At 41.8% G+C, this 22436-nt stretch overlaps 1 protein-coding gene across 6 annotated transcripts in view; it reads right to left on the bottom strand.

The window, feature by feature from the left end:
• Positions 1-22436, bottom strand: part of pbx3b (pre-B-cell leukemia homeobox 3b) — a 54837-nt gene that overhangs the window by 5869 nt on the left and 26532 nt on the right. For 3 of the 6 annotated variants that reach the window (XM_072388329.1, XM_072388331.1, XM_072388333.1), the window contains exons 3-6: positions 6060-6301; positions 5046-5236; positions 3937-4072; positions 3111-3140 (exon numbers count right to left, since the gene is read on the bottom strand). In XM_072388329.1, coding sequence (XP_072244430.1) covers positions 3111-3140; positions 3937-4072; positions 5046-5236; positions 6060-6301 — 599 coding nt within the window. The remainder of the gene's footprint in view (positions 1-3110; positions 3141-3936; positions 4073-5045; positions 5237-6059; positions 6302-22436) is intronic. The other 3 variants (XM_072388330.1, XM_072388332.1, XM_072388334.1) reach the window with 1 other exon arrangement.

Raw genomic sequence — 22436 nt, 5'->3', positions numbered from 1 at the left:
CTGATGATGTGGAGCGCAGCTTCTGTTAGAAATATTCAAAATAAGTGTTAAAGGGTAAAGACCTGCAGCCATGTGAACAGATTATTGGTGCAGCGAGGGTAAACTGATGCCTACGAAAGATCGAGATGTATTTTTAATGGGAGAAAAAGGACATCTAACGGCACAAGGAGGAATTGAGATAAAAGAAATATAAAAAAAGTGAGTGGAGTCAGATTTAGAAATGTTTATTTTTTTGCTGGAATGATGATGTCCACCATCGGGCACTGAAAAGTTGTGTGCAGAATGAACCGTATGTGTGAATGCTGGCTCTGCAATAACAGTGGAATAATAATGAGATGATGCTTGTTTTTAATGGTCCTATAAATTAGAGTGTCTTGTCGCTGTGCTGCAGCCCCCCTCTCAGACCTTGCAGCCCACGGCTGGACCAGCCAAAGAGCAGCTGCCCCTAATGACGCTTTATTTAATTTCCACCCATGTGCTTAAATTTTAATATCCCCAGCAGCCCGCCAATGCTGTGGCGTAAAAACTGACTGGATTTGCAGGACATCAGATCATTTCTATCCTGCACGTCTCTGTGCTCTAAATCTTTAATATCTAGGCAATTAAAATTAATGACCATTCAGGCAAGGCCCACTGTTGGCAGGGTTTCCTTGACATCAATTGTTTGATGGGTTTACCTAGAGGTTAAACTAACAAGCAAGGTTTAATTGGAAGCAATGAAAGCCCTGGCCATCATCCTTTTTACTTAACCTGCTTAGAGTGGATTGTAGGGCTAAACACGGTGCAATATTCTCGCTCATTTAGACAGCTCAGAATGTGCCCACAAACCCCTGAAAATCATAGAAAATGTTTCTATTGCTGATCAGTCTGTTTAATTTAACAAATCTTGATACAGTGTATTAAACAGATCTACATTTATGAAAATGAAGATATATTCATACCATTAAGTGTGACTTTATAGACACGGACTATACATTAGTTTACCACAGATCATTACTTTCAGCAATAGAGCATAATGCAAACAAATTCTTAAGTAAAATGTGACTGATTATTTAGTGAAATATTAAGAGTTTAAACATTGTGTTTGTCACATTTTCACTTCTGTTTTTCTGCTTTACCATAAAGTGTGTAATGATTATATTCGAAAGATACACTGTGTTACAAATCTAAATGTCATGAGATCTTCAAAACATCACTCCACACCTCTTTCCTACAATTACACACACACACACACACACACATTTCTCCCCTGTCCATTGAACTCTGGCTTCAGTGATTCTGAAGTTCAGCTAAATATTGAACAATTGCACGGCACTGGAAGGTGTGCAGCACAACCCCATCTACAGAACTAATTCCCCTCTGTCCCGTGGCAGGCCATGCATTCAATTGACTCCTGTGTTTGGTGAGAACCTGGCTGTGAGACTGCATTGCCTAATATCAGCTGCATCAAAGGCACTGACTGTATAATGACCATGCAGACCCCTTGCAAAGACACGATGCCACTGCTTTCATTAATGCCCATGAGGGTGGCCAAAGTTGTAGTTAATTATTCAAATCATTTCAGCATATTTAAGGTCAATACAACTCTCTGGTCAATATGTGGCAAAGCATAATCATTTCTGAGATAAATTAAATCATGAAGAAACATTAAAGTGTATCCTCAGAACAAAATAAAAAACAATATATTTTGAAAATCCAATGTTATCTTTTATCGAGCCAGGATTAAATATTAAAAAGTGAACAGGTTCCAAATTATATCAGATTATATCAAATGTCACTTCTGAAATATCTGACACAAACAACAACCATCTAATGCCATGCCTTTGTTGCAATGCACATGCAAAGTGACAGAGGAAATAAGATGGAGTCCTGCATTTAAAGACCTACTTAGAAAATATTATCAATGTGAAGCCATCACTGTACTTGAAATATTTGCTAAAAAGAAGCAGGACTCAGTAATCAAATGGGGCACATGAAACATAGATATTAATGCACACATTCAGAATTTTGTTAGTACAAGGTTATCATTACAGCATCTTCAGAGGGCTTTAAATGAATAAAATAAACACTGCATCTGAGCTGCTGGAATCTGGATTTACTCTCAGAGAAGATGCCTGTGTGTCACATGCATTTTAAATGATCTCTGCCAAAAGGATGCAGGGTCTTTCATCAGTGATGATGCATCGAGAAAAGCTGCAGTGTGATATTGGCATACCATTCACAACGGATAGCGTTTACTTAATGAACTACGTGTGCAATCAACAAAGCACCGCTAAAAGAATACGGGGGTGTTTGAAAAATTACTTTGCCGTGCCCTCAGAGTGACCACAGAGAGCTGTTTGTGACTCTGAAAGGTTGAGCCACTGTGAAGGATGACATACTTATGTTGCACCTGGCATTATGTCAAGCTTCTGACTTTGTTACTCACTTAAAATGAGTCAGAATAAGTCAATAAGAACGTCTGCCATGGCCACCACTTATCGAGGAGTATGCCACTAATGGGGCCTGAGATGAGTTCAAGTGAAATTTTAAAAGCATAGACTGAGCTGTTCTCATGGGAACAACTCTGTGGCCTGTTTTGGGGGATACTTGAAACACAGACAGGACCTCAGCTTGTTAAGGCCGGTGGTCATTTCTTTAAGCAATGTAAAGCACAGAGTCATCATGATGTGGGAGAGTAGTAAATAAACTCAGAGCACTGACTGAGAATTCTAAAGACCACACAATTAGTCAACGCTCTACAACACACAAGAATAATAAAAAATGTGGTGAATAATAGCTAAAAATCAAAAATACATGTCACACATTTGTACACACATAATATGGTGATAACATGGGTATAGTGTAAAAATATGAGTCAGTCAAAATAGGCTGTGGTCTTGTGTGACTTACAGGTGGGATGTAAATGCTGAATACTATCATCCACTCTTTTTTAAAAGTAAATTCAAGCTTCACATACTGTATTCTAGCATTAGCATTGATCCAGTGGTGTGAGGGAGAGGGAGGGGAGGGGGGTTCTGTGCAGTGGAAAACTGTAAACCTATTACATACATAAACAAAGAAGGTACAGAGAAAATGAAAACAGTGGATCAGGAGAAGTTATGACATACCTGTGATACTGTGATGGTGCTTCCCACCCCCTGAAGGCAAAAAAGAATGGGCTTTTACAGTATCTGACTCTTCATGACTACACTCAATATACCCCTCATCACCCCCTCCCCACACAGACAAAACACTGCAGATTATTGTATAGATTCATGTTTCTATGATATTGTGTCTCATGAGGACAACCATAGAACAATAGAGGATAGTAGTCACAATCATAACAGAAAAAAATAGAGCACAGGATAATAATACTTTGGATGTGGGGGTAAGGTGTGAGAGATATTGCCTTCAGGTTTACTCAACAAGGAGGCTATGATACATAAAAAGTAGGAAAGTCGCATCTTTATGTGTAAAATATAAATGAATTAGCCGACTCCTGCAAGGTCACTGAAGAGCAAACATACAGATAAATACCCAGTATCATCTGGTGTTTGGAAGCACCAGCCTTTGAATGCTTTTCTTAAAGTAATGGATGATGCCATTTTTTTCTCCCCAGTTTATGACCTGAGTGACTGACCAGGCAGTAGAGAGAGCACACATGGTGGATGGGAATGAGAGGGAAAAATGTCAGGGGACCCAGCGTAAGGGCGGCTAAGGAAGGACAGCATAGTGCTTTGATTGAGGCTAAGATGATATAGGCCTCCCTTCCCTGTGGCCCTGCTCTGACTGACTGGGACCTGCCTTGACTGAAGCATCATTAGGCAGTCACAATGTCAAGGTTAGCAGAGGACATTGTGTCTTGGTGGTGTGTCCTACTGTAACGATCCCTCTAGGCTTTAGCCTTCCCCACCTTGATTACCCACCAGTTACTGTTAGATGAGCAAAACCCACCTGGGAAACGGTGATGCTGCACTTTTTGGCCAGCTCCTCTTTAGCCTCCTCACTTGGATATGGGTTGCTGAGGTGGGAGTAGAAGTATTCGTTCAAAATTTCTGTCGCCTGCTTGCTGAAGTTTCTCCTTTTCCGCCTGAGTGGGGAGCAAAACGAGAGAAGGGCCAAGCAAACCTATTAGTGAGACCGGCATTAACTCATCCATTTGGATTGCACAAATTGCACAATCAATCTCACACATAAATGGTGGAAATAATGAGGAATGGGCTCTAAGGGCCTTCAGGAGCATATTATCATGTCCTGCTCCAAGTGAAAGAACTCTGACCAATAAACTGATATACACAAGCATGCACAAACAAATCCACACAGTCTCAAAACACATACAATGTTTAATTTGGTCTGTTGGTCTCCAATCTCCAGTCCAAGCGTGTAATGTGTAGAGTTTAGAGCACCGGATGGGTGGGCTTCATGATGGAGCGCAAGGCCCAGTCGGAATGCATCTCGGTACATTATAGAAATCATGGCATGCACAGTTGAGCATTGTTCCTGAAGTGCCACAGCCCCGGGGATCTCCAGCAGAAACAAGGAAACTCTAACTAGATCTGGGTCCCCTACCCTCCCAAGGGCACTACTTATCATGTTGTTGAACATTTGCTTATTTTGCCTTGTTTACTGCGTTTCTCACAGGCAGCAAGCAGCAAATGTGCTTCCGCTTGGCTGGTTTGGCTGGAGCTTGTGCCGCTCTCAGCATAGCTTCACGATGCATCGTACTGTTAGTGATTAGATTAATCCACAACACCTGCTGATGACCTTCCCTCCATCCATTACACATGACTCGGTCCCCATTTCATTTGGTCTTAACTGCTCTCAGGTGTGAGGGCATGATTGTCTTGAAAATGGATAATGCATGGAACATGGACCTAATTAAAATCATGCATCTCAGCGGTGCTCAAACTGTGTGCTGTGCCAGAAAAGTAACTTTAGACATACACAAAGTCTAAAACTGACCATGCCCACTGAGCTTACTTATATGGGTCACACAGAAGCAATAGAAGTTTCTAAATACATATTGCACTCACAAGTATACACTAAACACACAATCCACTGACCTGGCATCAAGGAATCTGGAGCGCAGGATCATGACAGCCTCACAGGTGCTTTGCTTCAGTTGCATCTGGATGGAGCTGAATTTGCGGTGGATTATTCCCACCATGCGCTCAATCTCCTTTGGCGAGATGGGTCGCGTGCGAGACTGTTCTCTCAGCAGGTTCATCACATGGGTAGTGAATTCGTTACATGCCTGTAAAGAAACAGAGTGGCATAAAACGGCCAAAGTAAGCTGGCAAAAATTCACAACAGGGGGTTTTTAGAACTTAAAGATCTTTTTCTGAATTTTTATTTTATTTTTCATTAATCAAATTAGTTATTTACAAACTGGTGTTCAAAGCTTAAACAAAGTGCTTTGTTTGTATGCAACTTTAATGACATAATAGGTGAAGTCATCTTTGAATAAATGCAGATTTGCAGTTTGGCTTGGCCATAATGCAGAGTGAATTTAAACAGCTTTTCGTTAAACCAGTAGTTCATACATGATTAATTAGAATAACTCATTTACGTAGTGCACACTTTAGCTCATTACTCTGAGTAAAATTCGTTAAGTATTTACATTTAGATAATTAAAACCTGGAAACACCCTTAAGAAAGATGCATTTACTCCAGGCAAAGTGTTGTGTGCCCTCACGCCTCCTCTCAGAGAGCACAAAGTAAATTAGCCTAATTTAGCTCACTGGCTTGCTGAGGCATCACTGTTACACCTTCTATTTTCACCCATAATGTCTCTGTGTCTAATGGCAGGCTCAAAGTGCTAAGTGAAGGAGCTGATCATACTTTCATTTCACACAGATGATGAGGGAACTCCTTTGGATCTCCATAATCAACTACAACACGGTGAATAACACACCAATTTATTTTCTGAGCTGATTTTCTTTCATCATGTCTACAGTGTTCTCAGTAATATAATGTCCATTTAGTATTCATATGCTAATGTAGATCTTGCAATACTGAAAAAAGAACATATGTTATCCTTCTTTGGAACCTTGAGATTTGCAAAGATATGTCCTTACCTGTTCATATTTCTCTAGCTCCGTGTGGTAGATCTGTCTGATCTGGGTGAGTTTGGCTCTGTAGTCAGAATGTTCGATGGAATTGTCGGCCGCCCCACCCGAGGCCGCGGCTGCAGCTGCAGCAGCAGCGGATCCGCCGCCTTTCTCCGGTCCTGCAACTCCCTCTGCCAGCAGCATGTTGTCTAAACGCATGAGCTGGGGGTCTGGTGGGTCCTCCTCTTGGGCACCACGGATGCTGAGACCTGCAGCAGCACATGAACAAAGAAATGTTTTCAGCTGATGCCATTCAGTGACATGCTAAGACTGGAACATTTGCTTACGAAGAAAAGAAAAAAAAAAAAAAAAAACAGAACAAGTTTGTGGCATATTGTGATTTTTCCCTTGCAGGTATGAACTGAGTGCCTCCCGCATATGTGCTGTGTTCCTGTCGCCCATGTCGATGCCTGTTGTCTTTTATTTACACACTGCGCTGCACACTGTGTGTATGGGAAGGCTGACATGACAGCAACATCTATAAACTGACAAATGCTCAATGGTGAAGTGGCACTTCTACTCTGTGAAAGGATGCTAAACAGAAAACTATACCTCCAGTAAGTGTCTCTGTCTTTCACACTCTTAATGCTTGGAACTCAAAGTTATCACAGTTTTCCTCACTATGATCAGTTTGATCATTTTCAAATCTCCCATTATTTTATATTCCTGATGTTGCAGTACTTTAGGATGTATTGAAAATATCTTGGTGGAATAAAAATACATGCAGAGTCATTTCTATGCAAAGTGCTTATTCATGAAGTCTGATTTTATTCTCAGGTCCTGGTGTTTATTTTCACTGATTTTCAGTCTCGCCAGCCTGTCGGCATGTTGTAATCACACAGCAGATAGCATACAAGCACACCTGGATGCATAGGCAATGCATCCACAATGCCAGGCTTTCCAGAGAGTAAACAAACATAAAAACACTGCAGGTCAAAATTACAGCAAAAACAAGCAAGAGCAATCCAGTCTAGTAAGTGGATAAAAATGGGACTCAATGGGCAGTAAATACTGAGTGGCTACTCGAACGTTATGATTACCGGAGTTGTTTCAATTCAATAATCCCTCCCGCAATTCAGGGATTTTCAACAGCTCATTACAGCTTCATTAAGATAGGGCCGGCCTCTGGATTCTAAATAAGAAGATTAGTGGCTCTATTGTGTCAGCCAGTAGGCATGCAATCAGAGAAGCCCTTTTACCATGCTTTGACCGTCTGACCCTGCTCACCATCAACAGGAGTAAATACTAGATGAAAAAAAAAACTCTTTTCCTCTTTATATTTTTCTTATAAAGACAATCCTGGGTAGGAAAGGAAAAAAAGACAACATATTATGGCCACTTCTCTGATGTTTTCATCTTTGTTGGTGTTTTGTTTGTCCGCAGGGCCTCTGAAACACAAATTTGCCTCTATTTATGGATCGGCTGGCTTTGAGTCTTTTAGGTGTAATGGTGTGAGAGGAGTGGATGAATGTGGCTATTTGTGTTGGAGACATTGAGATGCTGGACAAGGCTCCATCAGGCTCACAGAGCCAAGCCATCCGAGTGGACAATATGCCACTGCTCCACTAACCCTCAACCACATCACGGTGCATTTGAACAACTCCACCCAAAGCTATTGCTCAGGACAGACTCCATTGTTTTCATTCCAGTTTGTGTGGCATAAAACAAAATGGCACATGATTCAAATGTTGATTGACCAGATGCCTGGCTACATATTTCAACATAGCCTAATAGCTGGTGGTTTATCTGCCACAACAGTCCATATTTGCCTAATTTGCTATTTACTCCCACTCTCTAATTCAACACAGGCTCAGCAGGCCACACTTTCCTTTGTGCTGCGGGTGGTGGTAAGTAGGTAGGCACGTTTTTCATGTCAGGTATATTAAATATAACTCTGGGACGCAGCGTACATTTCCACTCCAAACCCAGTTGTCACTTTCACTCCACTCACTCTGAATCCAAGGGAAATGCAGCTGAGGGAATTTACAGGGCTTTTCAGCTAAATGGGCATAAATCACTGGTTTCATTCAAACTAAATAATCACAGACCATAAAGAGCTACTTGTCTCTTACCATATATTACCACAAAGTTCCCGTGCGCAATACTGTGGCCATTCACAGCAAAGGAAAACAGAGCGAGACATTATAAAGTGACATGTAATCCTGTTAGTTCACTGACATGTGGAGTGGCCGTGACATTTTTATCATACATGTCCATTTCTATTTGGGAAATCAGCAGGATAAAAATGATTACTCCACTGCTCCAAGAAGCAGACGGCCCCGCAGGAGTCCACTAGGGTGTGTTTGTGCCACAGCAGCTCAGGTTGGCCATTCATAACACGTGTTTAGGAGGGATGGTGCATCTGTCTCAAGCAAAATAAATACAGAAAAAATAAAAATAAAAAAACGAAGCCATATCTCTGTCTCGCTGTCTCTCTCTGTGCACCTTTGTTGGGAGAGCTAAAGATTTAGGATTTACTGCTTAAGCTTAGCATCATCACACAACTTCCACAATATAAGCTCGAGCGAGATAATATCTTTAATTTGCTGTGTGGTTGACAAATCTGTATAGTAAGTTGAAACTCCACAGTCACATTATAGCATTGCAATGCTGGTTTTCCTGCTCAAATCTTTATCCTGTTTTTGTCTGATGATATAGGTATTAAAACAAGTTTGGGCACCCGACTTTACCTCTAATCCACCTCCGCAGTCAAAGTGGGATTAATCTCACTGCAAATGGAGAGTACGAAAGTCATGTCACCTTGGTAAACCCTACGAGCACTGCGAACTTAAGAATGAAAAATCGACATGTTTCAGTTATTTCACATAGACCTGATGATTATGCCGTCTCACTTTAATTACCAGAACACATTAAATGACATGACAAAGAGAATATCAAAATCAGAAACTGTACTAATAATAATGTCACAATGTCACAATTGCCCTCATTTGTCATTCAACAATACAGGCGGGTAGCTGGAAAAATCACTTGCATATACAGTACGATTGTTCCTCATTTCTCTTCCGTGGCTGAGACAAAAGGGGACAATGTGATTAATCTGTGCCTATCAGTCAGGGGCAGTTCATCTTTTCACTTTTTACAGGTTTCACAACTGCTATCAAATCTCGGGAAGGAGCAAATTTGACAGATACAGACAACGCAGTCCTTTCCTCTTATAGATCCCCTCCCCTGTTCCCTGTTTATAATCATTTCCGGTTCATGGCTGCTGTCTCGTACATCATTCCCTGCTTGAAGCCCTGACAGTGATCTGAGCACTGCCTCGGGGCGCTCTCCGTTCCTCCCACCTCTTTTCCCCTTGTGCCCTCTTTTATTCTGTGGGCTTAGCTGACCTTTGGCCCGCTGCTTGTTTACTCTCATCACTGAAGTGTGAGCAGGAGAGCCATAAAGGCAGAGCCCTGCTGGGTTAATGCGGCCTGCTGAAAAGGGAAGGGGTGGCTCAGGGCTTCTCCACCTCCGTTTGCTGCACCGTCAAATCACAAGACGATACATTGAAAGAGGGGTATTTCTTGCAAATAAGGCAAGAGATTTTTCTATCCAAATACCTTGATGCTTCTTGTGTGGAGTTTTTGCCTTTGCGTATCAATGCATGTTTCTTCCAAAACTGTTTCCAAAACAGCACGTTCATTATAAATAACCCTGACCTCCTGCAGCTCCTCGCTTACCCAGTGCCTCCAATGAACAGCTCCAAGCACACATCGACAGTCTGTTCATCTAATTGCATCGATCCGCTAAGGTCTCCAAAAGCTAACTAATCGAAACAGAATTTATTTTCTGTCAATATTTGCAAAGGTCATCTCTCTTAAAGCTGTGGACTAGACTAGTGTGAGGATAGAAGCATCTCGGATGAGGAAGGGAAGGAGGAAAACTAAGGCATCTCGCCTGTTACTGAGGCTCATCCAAGGTGAGCTTTAATTCGAGCTTGGCACTCAGGATTCAAGGCTTCTAATCCACCATGTTATTAAAACCCCCTGCCAAAGCAACACACCAGAGACTACAGAGGGCTTAGAGTATCCATTTCACAAAGAGGCCAGTGTCACTGCAGCCGCGTTCCCCGTTTCCTTTGACTTCATATCATCTCCTTTGTCGTGGCGCCTGGATCAGTAACCTTCAGCTGCAGAAGCTGAGAGCTGGATCAAATTACCATTAAAAATCTTTTGTTCTGACAAATGAAACATAAGGATCCTCTTTCATCGATGTTCTTAAAGACTTTTTTTTCTTTAAGGTTGGCCTACATCCACATGGCACAAAGAATCTGAGAGAATGCCTGCAGGCACTTTCTAGCATGTACAGTAATTAACATGCCATTAACACATTAATACACATTAACTATTCCCAATGTTAATGGCAGAGTAATTACCATACCTGATACTGCACTGTGGGGAAGCCAAAGCACTTTGCCACTTTGTGTTTCACTTTCTTTGTTGAGTGAGCTGAAAGGAATAATTTGGGGAGATGGCTCAGTCTGCTTTCCTTCACAGAGAAATTAGCAGTGTCCATCCGTGAGTCTCGATTGTTGCATTGTTTGCTTTGTGCTTTCCCACAAATTATCTATCTGTTCTGATTTTACTAAAACAGAAGTAAAGCCCCTGGTGTAAACCACCAAGGACTGGTTTTAGAGAGATGAGGTTGAAATACTAAAGTGGACAAAGAGTCTTATAGAAGAAGGCACAGAATGGACTCCAAACTGGGGAATCCCTGTCTGGAATGATGATGTATTTCCTCCCAGTGCAGTGAGTGATAAGCTAATCAGCTGCACTGACAGTGAAGTGTTTCAGCCCCCCAGTGCTGGGTCAAGACTTCTCCCATCATACACCAGCAGCACACACTAAACAGACAGCGCATGGAGGTGGTGGTGAGGAATGACAAAAAAGTGGCTCCGGTCAGAAAAGAAGATCTCTGTCAGTTCAGGTAGCCTTTGTCCCTCGATGAAGATGATGAGGCACTCCTCCACCCACTAAGGAGGAGGTTGTGACAGCAACGGGGGGTTGAGGGGTGTGAAGCATGGAGGAGGAGGGCTTGCCACTCTCGACCCACGACTCCAAGACATGCAGGGAGTGGGGGTGGGCAAGGGGGTGGGAAAAGACAACCCAAACAAACATCTTGAAGACATTTTGCCAGGCACACCAAAATTAATCACTGTCCCACGGTGGCACTGACATTTGTGGGAAGTGACACACAACATGACAGACTTGAAGGAAAGGATGAAAGGAGACTCAGAGAGGGTGGGAGGGCCGGGTAAACAAGAGCCACTGTCACTCGCTGTGATCATGTGTGTGTGATGTGTGCATTTGTGTGTCTATTTGCAAATGTGAGAGAGTGGCCACTTTGTTTTCAAAAAGTGGGCACTCAAAAACTCAGTGTGGGCAAATGGCCAAGTGGTGTAGTGATGGCTGACCAGGCCTGGCTGTGGCGACCGCACGCAGCGGTCGGGGAGACTGGCCAAATGAGTGGACAGGACCTCCGCTACAGATCAGCACACTGACTGACCCTACAGGACACATACAGCATGGGGCTCCATCATAGGGCTCGCATGGTTCTCATGGTCTAATAATCACAGAAAGAGCCAAAAATCACAAATACACTTGTTTTTCAGGCAGATATCCCACATATTTGATGACCATGAAGCAAAACATGCTCAATATTTTTGTCAGAGAATATCCGAATCCCCTTATTGCATCTCATGTTTCAATATTTCATTTCATCCCTCTTATATTGAATTAGCATGTTTTGCTTATTTCTTTTCTTCAGTTTCATTTTACATTTCGTGTATTGATGGCCTTTAGCTGCTAGCCTCAATTTGCTGCAAAGGTAGGCTGATTTGTTATTCAGACCCCAAGCAAATAATGCAAATGTGGCACTGAAAGCCACTTATGAAATACCCAAAGGCAACTAATCACTCCCCTCATTCCAGCCTTTCTGCAGCCTCCTAATTAGAAGCTGGAGATTGCATGAAACCAGGTCACACAGCAGGTCTCATACACACCGATAACCAGGAAAATACGAGGGCAAAACTCCATCCAGACACCAAGCCAAGCACACATTATTCTAAAGGCTAGAGGTGAAAAAATAATGCTATTCACTTTATTAATCCCATATATTTCACTGTATGCTTCCAAAGAAAGGATTTAGGCTTGCAGCATTTAGTATATGTGTTTTGTAGTTGTGTATTTTTCAGTGCGTGTGACTGCGTATGTGCATACGTTCATGTCGGCTTGTGTGCATTTGAAAGCAGCATGCTCACATAAGCAAAGAAACGGCATTGGTAGCATACAGCCAGCCATGATCTACTGCCAGAGAGATTATTCTTTGCAGTGCCATTTCTGCAAGAGAGTTGACAGTCCATCATTTAGATTTTGCAGTGTATCCACGAAAAGGCTGCATTGCCTGAAGCAGAGGGAGCTGCTCTTTCCTTCAGTGTCTTTTATATAAGAGAATTCAGCTCCAAATTGTAAAGCCAGAATCCTTCGCTTGGTGTACTAGTGTGTAAGGACTCTGCCACGAGGCACCTGAGGTTATGACAATGGAATAACACTGTGCTTGACGTGCCGATTCTCAGAGCAGTACTTAGGAAGCTCTGGTAAATCTAACAAAAACGCATCCAACTATGGTGTTTTTTGGTTGGATGTTCCTGAGTTGTTGCTGGTTAGTGCTAGGTTTGCAAAGTGCAGTGTGAGGAGTAGCTGGGCAGATCAGGTCCAGGCCAAACAACAGCTTGTGACAGAAGCAGGCCAAAGAGGACGTTAAGACACAGAGACTTAACAGGCAGCCGGCCTGCCATCCACTCTTTTTCAGCTCTCCTTACACTCAACACATCACTTCAGATCCATCGCAAGTGTCTCTCACAGAACATGGCGAGAGCAAAGTTTCATATTACCATAAGAAAGGAACAAAATAACTCTGGCTTGTTCGTAGCAAATGAGTGAATGATTGCTGGGAGAATATCATCTCCCTCATTTCATTTGACCAGCTGAATAGTTTTATTATACACCTACAGATGATACTTCACATTTTGTTGTTGTGTGACACACTGAGAACAAGATAGCAAACAAAAAAGGTTACTTGGTGCTAATTATTCCCAGCATGTACTTTACACACCATTTAATGAGTTAGACTGGAGGCGTGGCCATTGGCTGTGACTTGCTCTCCCAGTTATCCAAGATGAACCATGCAATCTCCCTCACATCACCCCTGTCATGTGTAAGTCCCCTTCCACATCCAATTCCCTGCTAGGGCTTCACTGGAGCAGAGACAAGGCGCCACTGAAGCAACACAACAGCTCCCGTAGCGTCTCTGCACACCATGGAGGGAGGAGTTTGAGGGGTGGGGGAGAGCTGAGAGCTCACTCTCATAATTACAATAATTAACAGTTGCAGATTTAATTGGAAGGGAAGGCATTAACAGGAGGAACATTGTGGTGGCGCGTGCAGAGGGAACCTTTGCTGCAAGAAGCTTTTGTCTTCTCTGTACCTAATGACGCCTTGGCTGCGGCTGGCGTGTGCTGACACAACACAACACAACCAAGCTGCGGGTTCAGACAGTGGGGCTTGTCAGGACTCAGACTGGAGGCAGATAATTAGGTGCCAGGTTAATGAGAGCACAGGCTCTTGATGGCATTTGGTTACTGTATGTGGGCAATTAATGGCTTTGTTTTTGTGTTTTTATTGCCCACTTGTGTGGAATGTATAATACATTATTCACCTCAGGCCTGTGTGAGGTGTTTGATGGAGTGGTGGTGACTCTGGCCAAAGAATCCGTTTTGTTCACTTTGGTGAGTGGTAAATTCAAAGCAATACGTATGATGTGGAGTGGTAAAATGTAATCTCAATTCACTCATGGCTACTGCACTGCATGACCTTTTCAGATTGTATTGCTTCATGTTGCTGGAAATGATGTTAAAAACTCAAATATGTCAAGCAAACACTGAGTCCGGAGGTCAGGTACAGGACAAAACACACCAGAATAAAGAAACCATACCCTGTGTCCAGAAGTGTTCGGTTAACTTACCATATCACATTTCATAATGTATTTGTGAAATCTCAGACACTCCAGAAAAGCCCTGCTTTCATTTTAGAGGATTTATTGGCAATGAATCCACTGAGAGGTCTTTAGACATCCTCTTCTTTAGCCCAACCACTCGACGCCTCCTGTTTTGGAGTTAGTTGTTCTCCAGCCTGTGGTGGCCAATTAGAGTGCTCTAAGATAAATGGGCACTCGCAACTTTGATGTCCATCTTTTTAATAAGCTTTGGTTAAGATGACATCTGTGTGGAAGAGTTCAATATCTTCACAGTGGGAGAGAAAAGAGGTTTACTCTAAAATGAAAAATCATGTAAATACTGCTGGAGGTTTAGGCTGGGTGGGGTGGATCATAGTGTCGGCTGTGACTCTGGCATTGGCATTCATTATCTTCCACTGCAGTTGTGCAGATTAGGCAACGGAAGATGATTTTTAGAGCTTTGTGAAATCTATACTTTTTATAGAACTGAATCAGCTTCAGCATAAACAGAAAGTCTTTTTAAGGAGTCTTCAACTTTAGAGGCTGAAGAAGTTTGGTAGTATTTATGTATATTCAATACAATAATTAGCATAAATATAAATGCTGAATAATGAAATACAACCATAATTGAAGAAAAGTATAGGGTAATAATATCTGAAGTTGTGCTGTAATAAAAGGCTGCATCAGTCTGTACAAAGGGAAGTAGAAAAAGAGCATATATCTAACCTTGCCTGTAGAAGTGCTCCTTTATATGTGCGTGTAACTCAGTCAGGAATAATGTAAATGTCTGGAGAGTCTTAAGACTGAGCAGGCCCGTATAAAAGCACCCTGTTTCAGGCTAGTAAAACAAGTCAATAAATACAGCGGAGAAGCCCGTGCTGTCTGCTGCACTCTCCTGAATGAAAACAGAGGTGAACTGCTTATTTTCAGTATGGCACTGCGTGTCTGACAGCAACATTATGGGTGCTCATACATTCTGACTATCACTCGTCACAAGCTATATCTGTCAACATTACACTCAAGTGCATTTTAGATGTAAAACAAGTGTTCTCTGAGAAGACTATTTATGACTTTACGTGGTCAGCTGCTAAATGAGCTAAACACTTCCTACAGAAGTGGGTGACTACAGTTACGATGCTTTCAAAATCTTTCTCACCCAATTTGTCAGTTTGTCTCTTTTTGTTGATTTGTCACAGATAGAACAAACAGAAAAATTACATCCTCTGCCTCCGCAGGTTGGCAGTTACTGTGTTAGGAGGGAGATCCAAATGGGAAGCCAATGACACAGACTTGCACAAAATGGAAACACCATTAGGAAGGCAAACACTTCACTGCAATAGCAGCTACCTGATTACAGGAGGAAAGCACAGCCATGGTTCTCCTTTTTTCATACTGTGTCAACACTTTGAGAAAGCAAATGTTTCAGTGACTACCTTCCCTGCGCTTTAATCCATATGGTGCATTCTGTTTGTCACCACAGATGTTCCACTCCCAGGATGGGTTTTCAGAAGAGGAGAAACTGCTCTCTGTACAAGCAATGCTCACCTGCTCCCAGCCCCACAATGAATACACAGAGGTCACACACCATATCACACCAGGGCCAATCCTTTATTAAATTACCCAGCTATCTTATTTCCTGTCACCACATAGATATGAGGGTTATCTTTTTCATTTATGTAGCGGATTTTCAGGGGATTATGCATTAAAGATTAAGGGTGTGTATACCTAACACCTCAGCACAACAAAATGCAATACCTCAGACAGTGGATGGCTGATGTGTGTGAAAGGGAAGGCGGTGCTGCGAAACAAATCTTCAACAGCCAGAACTGGACAGGGTTTATTCTCCTCAGACAATACAAGCTGTGACTACACAGAATGTTTCAGCCCTAAAATACTGTGGTAAGCAATACAAATCCCTTGGACAAAATGAAATGTATTAAACATGTGGATTTCATAAATCTCCCTTTCCTCGGTCTGGGTCAGAGGTATATTCACTGTTGAGCTCAGCAGGCATTTTTCCCTCAGCATTGTTACTCTGAGTCGCAAGTGCTCCGAGTGGTTTCAAAATGAATGTCAGCAAAAGCTGCGTGTGTATAGCAAACAGCAGATCCTCACAGTAAAATGGTTCAGATCACTTACCCCTGCTACTTTACAGGAGTATTACAGTGGTATAGGGATTTAAAGGTCTGCTGCAGAAAAATTACTGCTTAAATACTAAAGCAAGCTCTACATTATAAATGTAAAATGCTACTGAGATGAATGGCTCTGGATAGTTCTCCAGATTCACTCCCTACAATACAGACAGTTAAAGCCATTCAGATTCGAGCACAACACTGTTAAACACCCAACTGGGATCCCTTTAACCTTGAGCAGCATACCAAAGGTAGAAGCAGCCTAGGGCTATGGGGGGACTGGCTACCACAAATCCCAGTGCCATGCTGTTCCACAGTGGGGGCCCAGCATGGCCAGATTGCTAGAGAGGCCGGTCGAGGTGGTGCTACAGAGTTAGCAGGGGCTGATCACTCATCTGCTACAACATTCATTTAAGTTGCTCCTTTATCTGTTTTGTTTTCCAAATGATTCTGCTCTGGTAACCTCACTGAGGATACCAGAAGTGTTCCTACACTCACCTTGTGGGTGTTGGAGCATCTGTTGGTGGTTTGTTCATGAGAAATTTCAGCTAATTATTTAGCTGCACAGATAGATAATATGTGAATGTTAAAGATGAGAAGAATGAGGGAGTTATTATTGCACTTTGGTTCTCACTCTACAAATAAATTTGGGAATTTGAAACAGCAAGCAACATGGATACACAATTAAATACTCAGGCTCTAGTATTTTGATTTTCCTTGGACTAAAAGCTTGTCAACAAAGTATGAAAGATGTATGAATGTCATACATGGCTTTGCCTCGTGTGGGGGCCATGGAGAAAAGATGAATAAAGACGGAAGATAAATTAGTCTGTGAAAAGGATATGCTTTCCCTCAAGCTCACGCTACAGATGAAGCAAAACAAATAATGAAGCCTACAACCTATGAGTCACTTCAACCCTATTGTATAATTCAATCATTTTTGTGACAGCTGACGATTACTTCATCATTGCACAAAGACAGATTAAAAAGTTGTCAAATTAAATATTAAAGAGGCACTGCAGGCAGTTGTGAATTTTTAAAGGAATAACACAGATTGGAGATGAAATGAGGCACCTATATGCATATTTTATGCCATAAGGACTGAATTCATATACTTTACTCTAGGCCACCTACTTTGCAATAAAGAATAGTGAGTGTATAGATGTGGTAATGCAGCACAGCGGAAATGATATGAAAGAGAAATTGGTTTTATGAAATGATGTCAAAGGGAATACGGCTCTGCATGGTCATGCAGAGTAAAGATAAGATTCTATTTCGACGCGAGAGAATATTTTGTTAATGGTTTCTTCATTTCCTTGAAGAAGAAAGAGAAGCCAGAGTTGTATGCACCTTGAATGTGGTTTCTAGTGAATGAAGTTAACATCTTATCTATCAATAGCAGAGGGGATCTGTTGAAAATACCCATGTGTGGAGTAGAATGGCGAATGTAAAAGCTTTGTCATCTCTTGAAATAAAGCGAAAGTGACAAGTGACAGTAAATGCTATCGCATTTTCAACAGGAGAAAGGTTTGAAGAGGAGAACAAAGCCATAAAATGCTGTGCAGAGAGGGTTAAATCTCTATAAAGAACAGAGAGGAGGCAGCATTTCACTAAGTCAGCATCGATTGGAGTAAACAATGACTGATCAATAAGCATATAAAAGGCTCCTTCCAACAAAGACTTACATGTAGATTTCAAATATCATATCTCATAGTGCATGTTCTGTATTCTGTCCTATCTGTTGAATTAGTAGATTATGTTTTTATACTAAATTTCCAATTCAGCACTACATACTACACAGATACACTCCTGTGTCCATACACACTTAGTCATGCAATAAGCATCATTGTCACAGAGACTTCCTTTCCAAATGGTTCAGCCTCTACCATCTGCAGGCGTTCCCAGACACACCGCTTTGAGTCTGCCATAATGATGCATGACTAAGTACAGTTAAAGTGTTGCAGTCTGTTGGCAAAAAGCAGTCAAGCACTTTGCTATAGTGTCACTACGGATAAACCATACAGCTGAAGGTTGACGATGGATAAAAGGCAGTGACAGGCCTGGTGATGCGACTCCGCGTGTGTGTTTTTGTGTGTGTGCTGGTGCGGATTCACATGCGGATGAGAGGTTAGAAACCATGGCACAGCAGATTTGTATGTGTACTTAACTAGGAAGTGAAATAGGGTTGGACACAGTGAAATGAAATGCTGTGCTGGAGTCTGTTGAAACTGGGACACACTTTAAAAGTTATTCCTCCTGCTAATAAACAGTCATCTTCTTCCTCTACTTCTGTGGGGAATCGCAGCCTCATCGGTTTGATAAGGCTACACACATTTCTCCAAGTTGCTCTTGGCCATCACAACATAAAATTGTAACTGCAATCCAAGAAAATGATTTGAACAACATTTCTTGATGTACTTGGATTTAATTCTGTAAATTATTTATGGATGTTAGGCTTACAGAAGATTATTACTTTTAAAAATGTCCAGCCTAAGCAGAGCATTCATTATTTAACTTATTTGACCCTGTATACAGTTATTTTTTGTTGAATTGAGCATTAAGGGACCCAGTCCCTCTCCTCATTACGCTGTCTCCTCCAGTACCACTCACAGTAGATATTCAGCATAAAGTGAATACATAGGAGACAAAGAACTCTCCATTATACTGTACTCTGTTTGCCAAAGTCTTTAGTGTCAAAACGCTCGGCAGACTTTGTTGCAGCTTTGTTGGGTTCACCGCTGCAGCCGCTTTCATGTAAATGATCCTGAATGTTATTTTCTAAAGAATGCTTTTTAAAGCGAAATCCCCATTTCTGCCTCTGCATCTTGTCACAAACCCTTTTCTCTTCTATCTCCTCCCTTCTCTCCCACTCCCTCCTGCCACAGCCGTAGACTGCATAATTGATGCAAATACTGTCACATGTGTCAGGAGTGGAAGCTCTTCTAGTTTACTTCTGTGCTACACTTTATCGGGGAACATTAAGTGGAGAAAGCAGCCTCATGCCCGGGGTGGAAAATCAGCTTGTCAGTGGTCTCATTCACATAGCCATTTCCACGGGATTGTTTCATCAAGGTGATTGAGAACAAAAAGTACGGCAGCAAATTCCAGCTTATGTTTAGGAGCCCTACCACATACATTATTTATATTTGTTGCCCACCCTAGTCTCTCTATTCAGCCATCTGAATACATCATGCCCTAATTCTCAAATATTTCTTCAGATTTCTTCCTACTTGGGCAATATCCCTTCCACATGAACCATGCCAAACCATTAAGCCTGTAAAGCCTGCTTTTTGTGTGACACAGACCTGAAATTACAGATAGCTGCTTTCAAGGATTGCTAGGCCATGCTGGGAGAGCTGTAATGGCTGTAGAGTGACTGGAGTGCAGTCAGAGACAGAAACAGGATTTCATTTACAACAACGATACAGGAGGAATTATGTAAAATGGTAACATTCCATGCCATTTAATGAGCCATATTCACTAATGTCTGAGTCTATGGTCTAGTAGTAATAAAATGCTGTGCCTGCAAGAGCAGTGCTGCTACGCTGTTTCTGTCTATTTCCAGCTGAAACAATGAAACAATGGTGCATAACAGAACAGACAGACATTTGCAGTTTTTTACCCTGCACGCTGAATGCTCTGCATTTAGAAAGAGTGAGGCGCTTGTCTTGTTACCCTCTCTTCTCCTATCCCCTGTGCTCCCCCCATTTTCCTTTTTTCTGGCCTCAGTCTGTGCCACAGATTAAGTGACTTGATCCTGCAAACATCTGAGGAATTCAGCTCAACAAAGAGGTCAGACAAAGGCCAGGGGATAGCCTTACAGGTTCTCCTCCATTAGCAGATCTACCGAGGTGTCATCGAGGGGGCTCCGTCGACAACAAAGAAGCCTGGAAAAAGCAGCTTTCCAATTGATGTTTATCTTTGCACTCATGATTAAATCCTTCTGAGTCTGCCTGATCATATTTTAGATGTTGGAAACTAATGGGAGAAATTCATAAGCCTTTCACTCCGCAAATGTTGTGTGATGAGTTGCATTCGAAAACAATATATTTTGGACTGGTAAATTATATCTCACAACTTTGCTCAAATCTTCACAGTTTTTTGCAATTTTTTTTCTCAAACAAGCTCTCACTTGTGAACTGCAACACTCGTGCCAAGTCAGCCGCAAGTGCTGACTGTCTCTTTGTTTACATATCTCTTGATAGAGACAAACAAAAATACCCCATATTTTCCAGGCAATAGCATTCACGAAGAATATCTGGGGCTCCTAGAAAAACATTTCAGCTGTAATAAGTTTTCTCCATGAGCATCTGAAACATTTCAGAGGGCTTCTTTGAAGCTCTCACTATGTTGACTGTTCCTATATAGACAGTGCTTGGAAAGCCTGAGTGCCATATCACTGTAACCTCTCAGTGGTTCTGCATCAATAATTAATTGCCAATGTGAGTAAACACCAGTGAAGATACGAGAATGCCCCTAACAACACACACCATGCTGCTCCCACTTAAAGCGGTATGCTAAACAAATTTAGTTGAGTTTGCAGATACATGCTAATGTAGTATAGTCTGCTCACATCATGGAGAAAATTCTAGCAATAACTTGTGTGTATCAGAGTGTGCAATTAAGCCACGTTTGAGATATTCAAGCAGGTGGCTCGATCTTTTGTCACAGACTGCCATGTGTCATCGGCTCTGCTCAAGAGGAGATCTGGAGATGTTACTTCTGCACAGTTACCCTTTCACTTTCAGGCAACACGCTGTGTGTTTACAGCTAACACAGCCTCATTTATATTACTTATTGCGTGGTTTGTATGTACCGGGCCTGTAGAACATGCTGACCTTGTCAGTATGTGCAGCATCTCCTAGTGCCAATGAGGAGCCTTCTTAGGTATTGTGATCCAGCTACTAAAATGCCTCCTGCGCATATATAACTAGGGAACTGCAAGTCACTGTGTATAGATGAACAGTTGCTTATTGAATGACCAAACAATATAACACGCCCGTTCAGCTCTGATGAAAAGATGTCATTACATGTACAGCATGAGCACCTATCACAGCACAGTTTAATATCTGGTTTTGAACACCCAGCTTGTTTCTGAATAAAAGAGAAATGAGAGGCTCTGTAATATACAATACAATGCATACTCTAATTTTATCACTACGACTGTGTGTGCATCACCAATGAGCCTTTTTCAGCTTTTGGTGGTGGAATATGACCAGCTATTCAAAATTCAGGAGCAGGGAAAGTGTCTTTTATCTTACTATAAATTCTCATTATTTCTAATAGCACTTCTGAAGGCTAAAGAGTAGAGCAGAGCATGTTCTCTTTATTCTTCAGTCGCTGACAGACATGGCCAAGCACTATGGGTTAATGTAATATCACAGTTGGATGCCTCCTCTACTCACTTACATTCCCTGTTAGCTTAAAAGTCCTTCAGTGAAAAAAAAGAGAGAAAAAGTATGCAGTGCATGAAAGGAGATGACGACTGCGGGAGCCTATGACGACACAGGGCCTGAAAATTACACCAAAAAGTAGTCTCTCAATAGCCCCTTTAGAGAATTTGTTTGATCGATTAAAAGCACATTTTATCTTAATTCTAAATAAAGCCATGCATCATTATAATAACATCTGAAGAAAACAAAAGAGTTAGAAATGCCCATTTATTTTGTTGTGGGGAAACGTTGGTCTAAGAATAGAAAAATGGGCCGTAAGAAGTCCATGGCTCATCTACTGAGACTGGCATATCAATTAGGATTGTGAATAAGAGTGTAATTGAAAGCAACAGGAGCAGAAAGAAGCGGAAATTCATCAAGGCAAGCATGGAAAAGCACAAATGAGGTCTGAGCGAGACACAGAGAGCCTCGTCCCTGTTCTTCTGCTCTGTTTTAGCCCAGAATACATCCACCTAATCTCTCCAACCATTACCAAACAATGAAATCAGCAACCAAACAACTCTGCCTGCTGTAGTTTCCTTTAATAATTCTAAGCAGGCTAATTGTTTTATTAGAGGTACAAATAAATGTATTTCTTGGACTGGCTCTCTTTTCAGCCACAGTAGATTCATAAACTCCGTGTTAACGCCACATTGGCTGCTCACGTCTGCAGCCTCGGGGCCTCAATAAGTGGTAAATCTGGTTTTATAAAGAAAAAAAGAGTTCACTGTGTAGCATTAACCACTTACTGTTGGCTCATCAGT

The sequence above is a fragment of the Leuresthes tenuis genome, unplaced genomic scaffold, assembly GCF_036924035.1.
Source record: "Leuresthes tenuis unplaced genomic scaffold, fLeuTen1.0.hap1 SCAF_6, whole genome shotgun sequence".
NCBI classification, from domain to species: Eukaryota; Metazoa; Chordata; class Actinopteri; order Atheriniformes; family Atherinopsidae; genus Leuresthes; species Leuresthes tenuis.
The sequence above is the reverse complement of the archived record's forward strand: the minus strand, read 5'-3'. Positions and strand labels throughout refer to the sequence as shown.